The 12,722-nt window shown below is 36.5% G+C and overlaps 1 protein-coding gene across 3 annotated transcripts in view; it reads right to left on the reverse strand.

Annotated features, from left to right (window-relative positions):
- LOC107977363 (disks large homolog 2) overlaps window positions 1-12,722 on the reverse strand; it is a 1,172,797-nt gene that overhangs the window by 427,482 nt on the left and 732,593 nt on the right. For 2 of the 3 annotated variants that reach the window (XM_035442394.1, XM_035442395.1), the window contains one exon: window positions 6,664-6,819. The exons of the other annotated variant lie outside the window; for it this stretch is intronic. In XM_035442394.1, the coding sequence (XP_035298285.1) occupies window positions 6,664-6,819 (156 nt within the window). The remainder of the gene's footprint in view (window positions 1-6,663; window positions 6,820-12,722) is intronic. 3 annotated transcript variants of the gene reach the window in all.

Genomic DNA, 12,722 nt, shown 5'->3' on the forward strand with positions numbered 1-12,722 from the left:
GTTCAAGGTCTTTCATAACAAATTATTTACCCCTGACCAAGCCTCCATTCTTACCTCATCTGCCAGCATTGTAGAGTGCCAGAGAGCTTGTATGGCAGGTGTGTTTGGTTGCATATTACACAATTTTCATTGTGATTCAAAATCTATTCTTGAATTCCAATTTAAAGGAAATTCTTGCCCAAGTATTAAGAAAATAGAAAGAAAAACATATTGGGACAGCAGTTAGTGCTGATGGGTCATTTAGGGATGCATCAGTTGAAAAGCAAGATACGTTTCATTAGGAACCTTTGTATGAATCACACTTGGAGGGAAGAGGCTGGGAATTAAATCTGGAGAGAACAGCCTCAGTTATGTTGTAGGGGCCAATTGATCTCTCCTGACACTCCTTAATTCAGACACTGCTTAATTGGGGAGAATCTCCTCCAAAAAAGATAGGGGACACTCTTCAAATTGAAGCTGCCACATGGATTCAGGAAGTACTTTGCCTTAGGAACTGTGTCCCAAGGACTTCCTCTCCGGTTTTAATTAAAAACAAAATAATAATTCTTTAGATTCTATCTACCTGTTAAGTAAGTAAGAATGCCAATGATTTTTTTCTCCTGGTGTTATCTCCCAGATTGAATAGTGTGAGTAAGGCTCAGGTTTTCTTTCATGATCCACAGGTTGGTGGCAGAGTAGATGTGAGATGTGGAGAACTGAATGAGAATCAGGTGCATGCAGAGTGGGTTGAGATGAGGTTACAACTTCATGAGAGCCTGGGTATAAAACACAGCATGCTCTCAGTAGGGTCCAGAGACTCCACTTGCTTTTTGGAAATCACACTGATAAACACGCTTCCTCACACTCGTAGTAAAAGGAAGGAATATGTATGAGTTCAAAGCTTTTAAGAGTGAATAAACAGGGGAGAAAAATACAGACTAATGAAGTCAATCCCTGGATGGACAAATTCATTTACTCAATTTCTCTAGATTCCCACAACTGTCTATAAGGGGACCAGCACAGATATGATTATTTCCAAACTTCTTCATGAGAAAATTGAAGGAGAGAAACAGACAGATATACAGAGACAAATAGAGAAAGACAGAGAGACACAGAGAGAAACAGAGAGACAGATAGATAGATGGGTAGATAGAGATAGAGAGAGAGGAATAGCTAAAATGTGTGTGATTAGTATGGCCTAAAAAGGACTTGAACTCAATCAGTGTAGGTACCATTGTTGGCCTCTCTATAACATCACATGGCTCACTCTAAATGAGGGTCCTAATATTCTTTGTTTCCCTTCCCTTTCATTACTTTAAATAATCCCAAAGCTCTTCTTACACTTTGTACATTAATTGTAGAAAATACTTAGTTTCATTATGATATTTTCGTGTATAAACACGGAATTTTGTTGTTGCCTTTTAAGGAGTTTGAAGCATATTTATTATGGAGAAGAGTGCCCATGCTTTTTAAGAAGCAATGCAGTCACTATCTAGTAAATATGCCATTCCAGACATTTCTGCCCATGTATCAACCACTAAGTAGCATTTAACACATAAGCACCTGAATCTATTTGTATCACCTCTGCAGACTCAGCTTTGGTTATCAGGATGTCATGGGTGTTTTATGGTATGCTTGAGACATGCTCATTTCCCTGCCTTCAAATGCTTTCCACACAGGATAAGCAATCTCATCAAAAGTACAGTTAATATGGCCAAACTTCCCTAATGTTTATAGTAAAAACTCCACAATTTTCAGCCTGGCAAGGAAGTTCCTCTATGTTTGCAGGTACCTATAATTCCAACTTGATCATTCACCTACAGCTGCACAGGCCTCCTGGTATTCCTATAAGCCACCCTGCTTTTCTACACCATCAGGGTTTTTTTTTTTAATTTCAAACACATTTATTCTCTAATCTGAATATAGCTTCAGTGTCTTCCTGATAATTTCAGGAAAACCAGAAACAGTGTTTTTTTTAGTTGTTTTTAGTAGGTAAGGTTTCTAGAGCCCGACCTGCTAGCCACAGTGCTAAATCTCTTCAGAGCTCAAGTGCAACCTGACTCATAAGTTGTTCTTTGTGCAAGTATACTTTTAAATTTAATTGCTTTCAAATATTAAAAAAATATCCCAAACAACCAGTTACAGAGATTAGGCCCATTAGCAGAATAGGCCCATGAGCAGATCTTTTTACACAGTGACAAAGTCATCACTTGTATGTCATTGAGTTTAAGGGAGGAGACTATGTCTCATCTACTTTTGAACACAACATGTAGGATATAACTGGCATGTTATAGTTCCATGAAAATATTCTCTTCAATATCCGAAAGTACTTTATATTAATATAATACTTTGAGTCTATTTGTTATCCAAAATCTGCCAGTACATTTTAATTGGCTATCAATTGTTTTGCCTGAGTCTCTCTTTTAAACTGCAAAATAATAATAATGAAGACCAATTTTTAGATAAAAGAACACATGAAAATATGACATAGATGTTGAAAAGACAGCCAGAATACTATTGACATTGCCCCAGGAGTATCAAAAGGAACAACTGGTTCTTTCAAAGTAGAAAAACAAATGACAACATCAAAACTATTTTTTCTCTAAAGAAAAAGTGATGTACTAGATAAGTGAAAGTCTCATAGCAATCTCATTTTTTTTAAATAGAACTCCACATTTTAGTTTAACTCCAGGCTCTGCTCATTTCTGTTTTGTTCATCACCTGAAAAGTCCTCTAGAAATAATCTGTGTATTTAGCCACTGTGTCAAGCAATTTAAAAGGCTTTCCTAAGGAAAACATAACACCTATTCTTATAGATAATCATTTAGTAGTAAGATATGTTCTCAGTTTATCCCTGGGCATGTATTATAACCTTAAAGAGCTGAGAACTAGAACTTTTCCACTGAAACTCAGACAATATAGAAGGAGGGAGTCTCCTTAATTTTGTCAATATATCCATCTTTCTAGATATCAATCCATGATTAATGATACAAACAAGGGTAGTTTCATAGGTTGAATTTCCCTGAGCTAGCAGAAATATTAATCTGAGGTTTGAGGCAGTGACTGATGTACCAATACATTGTTATAGTATAATATTTTGCATTTGGCTGGAGTTTGATGCATCTTGGATGGAGGAATAGGCAGGTGCATTCTTTCAATATTATTCTTAGGTAGAAAATTTCAGAATATTTTAGTGTTATTATGAGTAACATTAACACAGACTAAGGAAGGTCATAGACTGGGTTCCTCGGCATAACTAACCTAGAGATGGAATTTATATCTGAGTTCTCTATAAAAGAGCCTATGACTTATTTGAGGATACAGTGGAAAAGTAAGATATAGTACAAAAAATGGAATCAGAATATTTAAATCATTCTCATGAAATACTAGCTACATTTCAAGAAACATCTGCTTGGGGAAGTTGCTCCCCAATGGAGAAGTAAATAAACTGAAACAAGGTACTCTGTCTTGCTGAAGAATCCACAGTTGCCTAATGGATCTGTAATGTGGACACTGAGCACTCTTGCAATTTAGGTAGGAGTGTAACACACAGTGAATTTCTATCACTGTGGTCTGTTTCCATCTGTAAATTCAACATCATGGAATAGTGTTGTGCATTTGTTATGAACTGAATAAACCAAGCTTGAATGTAACTTGGTCCAGAAATAGGTATATGTTTGCTTGTCTGAAGATCATATTTCCTTGTTTACACATTTGTTATTTACCAAAATAAAATAAAAGTATACAATTCTTAATTTTTCAGGGAGAAATATAGAGGTGTGTGTGTGTGTGTGTGTGTGTGTGTGTGTGTGTGTGTGTGTGTGTGTGTGTGTGTGTGTGTGTGTGTGTAAGAGGGGGTACATATAATAGGGACCTGATTTTTCTTTCAGAGAGCTTCTCTAACCAAATGCAATTTAAGCCTGGATCTAAGATGACCAGAAGTTAATTAGGTAAAGTATAGAAAAGCCTTTCATTTCAAGTGAAAAGCACATGGGGATGCTTGAGACAGGTAGAGATGTAACACATTTTGTGAAGAGAACGGATGCCAGTGTGAGTTCCGTGGTCAGCAAAAATAGTGAAATGAGGTGTTCAAAAGGCAGGCAGGTGCTAGATCATGCAGAGTCTGACTTTGCATTTTATCCTAATGCAAAAGGAGAGAGATCTGATCTGTTTTATTTTAACAGATCATTTTAGCCGCGTTCACAAGAAGGAATGAGGCTGACAGGGGAAATGGAGAGAACAACAGAGTAGATGATGGGCTTTGATTAAAATTGTAGAAACCGAAATAGAGGAAAGCAAATAGACTTGAGGGTAGAATCAATAAATAGGACTTAAAGATGGACACAGTGATGGAGGTGGGAAGACTAATGTGCTAAGTATCATTCTCAGGTCTTTGACTTCCACCACTGATGTCATTCACTGAGTTGGAGATTGAGGAAGAGGAGCTAAGTGGGTTTGAATACTTTTGGTATCAGTGTGTTGCTGAAAAAAGCCTCTAGAATGGGTGTACATATACACACGTGTATAATTTTTCCAGGGATATAAAAGAGAATGTAGGGGTAAAATGAAAGAAGGGGAACAGGAAACAGAATTAGAATGAACAGAAAATAGAAATCCTAAAGTCATGGGGAAGGTAGGTGTGGTTTGGGGACTGGTGCATATTAAAATTGCTTAGGGCATGTGATTGGAAAAGGAAATGCTTTGTTATGAAAAAAAGAAAAAAGAAAGAAATGTCTTCTTTTCTTTATAATAGTAATCACAGCAAGTGGACAGAAAAGAGCTAATCTGGTGGGTTCACACCAGAGTTAGACCCTGACAGCTGTTTATTGGTAAATTTTTAAGGAGGGATCTATCAAGATCCTTAATGGAGTGGATAGGAATCCGTGTAAAACACACATTCATTAAATACACACACACACACACACACACACACACACACACACACACACACACACACACACACACACACTGGGTCAGAAAAATAGAGATGAGAAAAAGATTAAGATAGAGAAAAATAAAAATAAATGGGTGAAGGGACTTTCCAGTGAGCAAAAATGTCTCTGACACTATGCATGTGTCTCGGCATGTGACCTATTCTGCCATGTCATCTTTCCCTTGGGTTTGAACCCCTGATCTGTCATTTAGTGGACATCTGTGACAAAGCAGGTAACTTCTCAAATCTTTATCTCTCCTCATTTAGAGAAATAAAACAATGATAACAACTGTCTCATAATCTTATTCTATAGATTAAAGGAATAATTCATAAGAAGTAATTTAGCCAAATGCTTGGCTAAATAAGAGTTCAGTTTGCAGAGATGCCCATATGTGGCTGACCATAGGGAAGTCATTATGCAGTGTAAATGTTTCCCTTTCTTCCCTTGGCTATGAAACCCAAGTCCTTGAGTTTTTCACTTGTATAGGTCATCACAACAATAAACAGTTTTTTTGGAATCAATAAAAAAGATAGGGTTTAATTAATATTTTTAAATTGCCATGAAGTATTATTAAACTTAAATTATTACAATAAGTTAAAATTTTCCAGCTGATGGGATAGTCAAATTTTTCTCATTTATTTCCGGAAATACTATCTAGAACTTACAGTTTGCTATTTAGTTTTCTTAGAGATCTGTAATTGACTTTTGAGTGGATTGCCCGAAAACATAAAAAAAGATGTTTTAAATGAAGATCCTTTCAATATATTTATTTTTAACTTGAATCATTGTAAAATCTGTATGTATTTTTCTTAGCCTTAACAACATTGTGAAGACATTCAGTCTGCAAACATAATTAAATAAGCACCTACTCTGCATAGAAATCTTCCAACTGGGCTCTCCATCTAGACTGAATTGTAAGCATCTCATGGAGTACTATATTTTATTTCTTCTATCTTGATTTCTCTGTGACTCTGGCTACTGTATGATAACAGGCTTTTCATACCCACATACATGTTTTAGGATATTAGAGTAAACCTGTGTCCAGTCTTTAGATATAGAAGAATTTGCTTGCAAAGTTGTTATGGAAAAACTCAGAACCTTCTAAGTTTAAATTTAAGCTGCATATTTACTGGCAAGATCATGCTGAGGGACATCCCACAACCTTCATTGACTTTTGTATCTTTACATACACAGGGATGAATTAAATAAGACAACATATGTAAAAACCTAGCAAGTAGCAAAATATAAACATTGTTTATCTTTATTGTGGTTAGATAGAACCAATTAATTCTATAGTTTTAGGAAACTGCTTAGTTCCTCAGGAAGCCAGTTTTATGGTCACTTTAATTTAATATTCTAGTTGACATGTTAAAAGATAATAATAACATGTACATATTTAGGTCATTGTATCTGAGGCATAGTGAACATTTATTAAGTATTATTTAAAATACTCAGTAAATGTTCTCTTTTATCCCTCTAATGAAGGAAATGATGGTAGAACAATGTAATTATTTCCTTATTGAACACGTGGAGCTCTACATGATCATGTTTGAAAGTGCTTTGTGAGCACAGCAGCAAGAAAAAAAAAAAAGCAATGTTCTTAATTTCTCCCATTGTACCATGGAAGCTGAACATCTCTCCACAAGGAAGGTGCTGAGCACGAAAACAAGTGAGTGGAGACGAATTCCACCCATCCATCCTTGTGGAAGCACATGCAACTGGAGATGAAGTGAGGAAGCACATGCAGTACCTGGTCATGTCAGAGTCAGGGAGCAGGCCTAGGTGGTAGTGGGGGTAGGGAGCTGAGAGAAGGAAGCTTTTGTCACACTCAACAGGGGAATAGTGCCTGGGAGAAGCAGGCTTATCACATAGTTTGTTCACAGTGCTGTAAACAGGTTCCGGAGGCCTGGTAATACAAGAGGAAGACAAAGATGCATAGTTAGCACACAGGAGGACCAATCAAGCAGCTAGTAGTACTTCACTGTATTTAAAAGTAAAAACCCAACTTCGTGACATTTTGTTATCACATCGCAGTATAAAACAAATTTTCTGCTTATATTTAATATATTATACATTATTTATAGGTTTATTTATACATGTTTTGACTTTATTCCTTAGCCTCAGTTTTGTGTAGATATGGCACCATAAGTGTTTAGTCCAGTGTGACCTGGCAGAGAGTTTTCGGAACTAGCTGCTGACCGGGAAGTTGATTTTGCTAGGATCTTTATGGTTATCTCCTATTGAATTCCTCCCTCTTCTAACTTGAGACTCAAAGCAATAGGATCTTGGAAAAAAAGGAGTTAATGAATATAAAATATTTTCATGATGATGTAACCCCCATATCCTATTTGCACAGGAGAACTGATTCAATTTTCAGTCTGATTTTGACTCTACAGGCCAAGAAAATGATATTACCATTTTTTCTATTTCAGTTGTACCATATTTATAGAAAAAATAAAATCAAAGCTGACTAATGTGTGTCCTCAAAAACATCATAGCTATATTTTACTCAGCCAAAGATAAATGCTTCATTTTCTGAATACCATATTACCTCCAAGACAATGAATATGGACCTTGTACTTTGCCAAGAGCTGAACTCTTTAAACTTTCACTTGTATTTTTATAATAATTTTATGTCTATATAATATTTTTACATTATTCAACAATTAAATAATTCACTGTTTGGGGAAAGCTGAAATACATTAGGTTTTAGAAAGAGGTGCTTCTTTTTTCTTGCTTATGGTCACCCCCAGTGTTCCTTAATCATGAATTAATTACTTGTCTAAGCTTAATCATGTATCATCCAAAGCCTTGTGAAAATAGAGATAAATTACTAGTGTCATAGATTCATGTAACTCTGCTGTTTAATCTGCCATTCCTTTCTTCCTTGTTTATGTGCTATTTTATATGGTCACATGCTAAAAATTAGGTATCTCTGACTCAGAGTCTTTTCTTGCCTGTAAGAATGCTTGATATACCTGTGGACATGAATCAATGAGAAGAAACAAAAACTAAGACATAGCACCCTTGATTAAGTCCTCTTATAAGCAAACAGCAAAATCAAAATGATGGTGAAAAGGTGGTTCATCTTTGAAGCTTTTCAACCAATAGCTTCATTAAAGTTCTAGATTCTGCCATGTAGTATTAAAATATAGGTCTCAGTACAATACATAATAAATGCTACACAGCTATATTCAGAATACTCATGCTAGGAATTAGATAAATGTTCACTGAATCAACAGATAGTATTTGTTCTTCTTTACCAAGAAAAATACATTTTTCTTGCTCTTTCAAGAAAGCCCTAAGGTATTTTGAGTATTTTAGATTGTTATTAGATCTAAAACCTTTTATATATTTCTTAATTTTTAGGTTACAAAGAGGGATGAAACCCCAATGTTGCTATTGAAAAAATGAAAGAAAAGCTTTAAGTACTTGGCATGCAGGTTTTGTGTACTCTCTGAAGACTGAGCCCCTTGTGTTAGTCTCTGGCCACCGTGCCTGCCCATAGATCTTGTGAAAGTTCCTGCCCATGTATACAATTCTCCTTGAAGACGTCTTAGCTCTGGGCCCCAGAAGGTCTGATACCTGCAGCCAGCATATTAGTCATTCTTGTAGTTATGTTCCCTGTCACTTCTCTGCAGACAGACAAAAAAATGCCAATCACTGTCACTGGGATCTGAACGGCTGGAATAGATGTCACCATCATTCCAGTAAGGAAATGCAGTGGGAACATAATTTTCTGCAGTGTGAGTCAGCCAGTCATAATGGAAAGACCTGTTTATTTGTTATAAACACCCAGAATCAGAAAGTAATGAATATGGAAGTCCAACAAAAGTATTTACTTGCCCTCTTTATTCTGTGATTATCTCCAGGCTAGTGGAAGGGGTAGTTGAAGATATTAGTGAAATCTCTAGGAGAATTTATAAATAAATCATTTATCCTGATATGCACTACCAAAGGGCAAAGAAAAAAGACTTCTTGGTCTCATCTGCTGAGCCAACAACATTTATTTGCTCATCTACAGGTTTATAATTGCAGGCTCTTGTAGCATATAATTAACACAATCCTGGCCCTTGGTGATCTCTGAACTCCATTAGCACTTGCTATTTGCCCTGCTTCCTTTGTATTTTTAATCACAATCACATGTGCAATTATGGCATACTGGAGAGGGATGCTGCATCCATACCCTATTTAGAAAATCTACCCTGTCTGTAACAGCCCCCCTCTCCCCTCAACTTGATCCAACTTGACTCAGCCACTGAATAGCCAGTGTGACTTAGATGATTTGACCAGAATCAGGCCCCTCCTGAGGTTTATGATATGTGTGGTAGGGATAAAAAAAAGAGCAAACAAAAACTAGGACCACTTAATTGGATTCTTCTATGAGAACTGGATAGTTAGGAATAAAGCTAAAGGAAAAGAAATTAGCTGGCAGTATAAGAAAATGCAGACACACAGAGTCACTGTAGAGGCATCTTCTAACTATAGAGAACAAGAGGAGATCTCAACTACATATGTCCAAATGTCTGTAGGTTCTGAGTCTGGGATCATTCTAGAATAACAATCTAGGTTCACCCCATAAGGCAGCTTAGGAGGAGGATGTAAGTCATTGATTGTTCCCTTGTGACATTTGTTGTATAATGAAAACAACTACAAACCTCCCACCTCATCCGCTTGACAGAGTTTAGGTCAGATCTCTTGCTTGCAATTAAGAAAGAAAATAAAACAGACACTTTCAGTCACTGCAAGTAGATTATGCTACTCACGAAAACTGCCTAACCTTGACTCCATGAAATCTCAAAGAATCTCAGGCCAGGAACCTATCAATTCTGTCTTTCAGATTTTGATATTTGGTGCATGACTGGTTCTTTTTGCATTAATTTTATTTTTAAAAATTGCATTAAAGTGTTTTTAGTACTGAGTTCTGCTGGTGCTCCTTTAAATTTGCTCCTGGTGTGAATATCTAGAGCAATCCCCTAATGGCGACCATTATATCTCAGTTATTTTCTGAAAGGGAAGCATAGCTCTTCAGAAAATTGATTCCTACATGAGAATATATGGAAACAAACTCTTCACCACTCACCCCAAACCAGGCATTTTACACAATAGCTCTTGTGAGAATACTCTGAATTCTCTATACAGGAACAAACAAAGGCAGTGACTGTGGTAGCTTTTATCACAAAAGACTCTTCATAAAGGTGTCTTCTGAAGGCTCATGCTTACTCCTGATATAAGAAAGGTAATTGACAATCTGTCATAGCTCTGGAACCTGTTGATCACTTCCTTTAAACTTCCCAGGTAGTCTCAGTGTTTCTAACAACAGATGAGGCCAACTTTACCTCATCATGTGTGCCTGCATCTTCATAGTATTCTTTTTTTCTGGTAGGGTTCACAGCTGTGGTGTCATTTCAAGCTATTGGGCCATAACTAACTTGTTATTAATAATAGTCTCAGCATCATGATCTGCAAATATTTCTTTTCAAAACAGAAAATGGGATTGGTTTACTGTTTTCTCTATATCAGCAGCACTCCCAGTTCTATTTTAACATGTTTACTCATTGAAGGAAGAAAGGGTAGAGTTAGCACTATATCAAAAAATGATCTTCAAGTTATGAATTATTATTAAGGTGTTTTATTTATTTCATAAAAGTGCTTAGGTTTCAATAAAACATGCCTTTTCAAGACAGTTTGGCTCAGCATGGGTCATGGCAAAGAAGAGAAGAGGGTCATGATATTTTAATACTAGATGAACAATTGAGGTACAGGAAGATTTTTGGGGTATTCTGAAATATATTCAAGTAAATATTATCTGAAATACACAGTGGCCAGACCAAGGAATCTAAGGCCCAGATTTGCATTAGGTCAATATGTCCTATACTAGTGCTTAACCTGTTAGAATTTTATAAAATCATTTTTGAAAACTTTTCTTCACTTTCTTCATTTTAATTAAAATTTAAAGGTAAGGGATAAATCTACAAGTAGTAATTTATAGTTATTAACTTCTTTGTAAAGAGAAGTCCAATAAAACATGAGATGATTAACTAAATAGAAACTTAAACCCATAGAGTTAAGATTTTAAAAAACCCTCATATAATTAAACACTAATCAGAGAAGACATCTGTTCATAATAAAATCATCAGCATTTTTAAGATGTTTCTACAAATAAATGAAAAAAACAGCACACAATAAAAATTAAACAAAGGTCACTAGCACCAAACCACAAAAGAAAAGATAGAAATAGCAAATAGGTACCCACATATAAATGCTTGACCCCGCAGGAATGAAGTTAATGCAGATTAAATCAAGTGCCCTTTTCTGTGTCTTATAGAAATAGAGTGTGTCTGAACTAACAGATCATCCATCTCTTAGTTTGGTATGGCAATGCAGATGCTCATATTGCTGGTGCTATGTTGTGTGAAACCTCTTATAACTCTTCAAGAAAGCAATTTGGCAGTATGTTTCAGAAGCTTGAGCTGTAATCTTGTCTTTTGTATCAGATATTCTACCTATAGTCAGCTGTCTTAAAAAGAAAATTTAAAAATGTTCACAAAAGTTTTTATATGGAGAAAGTCATCTTGTTTGTCATTAGGGCAAAAAGAATACAAAAATATAATATTTGACCAGGGCACAAAGGCACGAAGCATAAGATATACCCACAAGATGGTTTATAACAGCCATTGAAGTTGATATTTATGCCAATTTTAATGATTCAGGAAATCTATTGCATTATGTCAAACACAACCCAGAGTGTCCATGGGGCTAGAGGGAGCATAAGCATCTATTTCCTCCCGACTTCTGAGAGAGTCTGAAGTGAGGACGTGAAAGCTATCAAGGTGGTAATGGGGAGTAGTGTGGATTGAAGTAGGGTGATGGGACTTTCATAAAGCAGTAAGCAAGAAAAATTTAAAAATGAGCCTGAAAACCAGTCTCTCTTAGAAGGTTTTTAAAAAAGATTTTCACAGGAGATGAAGTTACAAGATGAATCTGAGAAGCCATGCCAATGGGAAGCCATGGAGTTTAGCATTATTCAACTGGGTGCAATTTAAATAGTTCAGTCACCTGATTCCTCACTTACGTATTTATTCCTCTGTTCCACATGTTTATCAGAGACTTACTCCGAGTACCACAGCAGAGAATGACAAACATTAGGTATAGAGTACTAAGTAAGGTTGAGTGCTTCTTCTGCTCAAGGAGCAACATTTTGTTTGGCAGGAAATCTAATTGCAAGAGCAGTTATCCAGGCCACTTCAGATGTGAGGATACACATGCCTGGGGACCAAAAAGGACCTGCAGTCAGGCATCAGGAGGTGGAGCCCTAAGGAGCTGCATTGTTATTCTTGAGTTTTCCTGCAAGAATCCCATCTTTGCTTTGTGTGTGTGTGTGTGTGTGTGTGTGTGTGTGTGTGTGTGTGTGTGTGTGTGTGTGATTTCGTTTGAGACAGGTTCTTGCTGTAGCCCAAGCTGGCTTTGAACTCACTATGTAGCCCAGGCTGGTTTTTGACAAGCAGTCTCCTGCCTTGGTCTTAAGTGCTGGTGTTGTAGGCACAAATTACCAGATAACATCTTTCTCTTTATGCCTCTTCTTTCCCTTTATATCACTGGCAATTACCTCCCATATAAGAAGAAAAAGAAAGAAAGAAAATGATCCCCAAGTCTAATTATCTAGATATACTTACAAGCTTTGGGGTCCTGAGAAAACTGTTCACCCCTGTGCCTCAGTTTCCTTGCCCATTAACCTGAATAGTGTCTTCATCTATATCAGTGGTTCTCAACCTGTGGGTTGCAACCCCTGTGGGGGCTGAAAGACCT

The sequence above is a fragment of the Cricetulus griseus genome, chromosome 3 (genome assembly GCF_003668045.3).
Source record: "Cricetulus griseus strain 17A/GY chromosome 3, alternate assembly CriGri-PICRH-1.0, whole genome shotgun sequence".
Classification (NCBI taxonomy): Eukaryota; Metazoa; Chordata; class Mammalia; order Rodentia; family Cricetidae; genus Cricetulus; species Cricetulus griseus.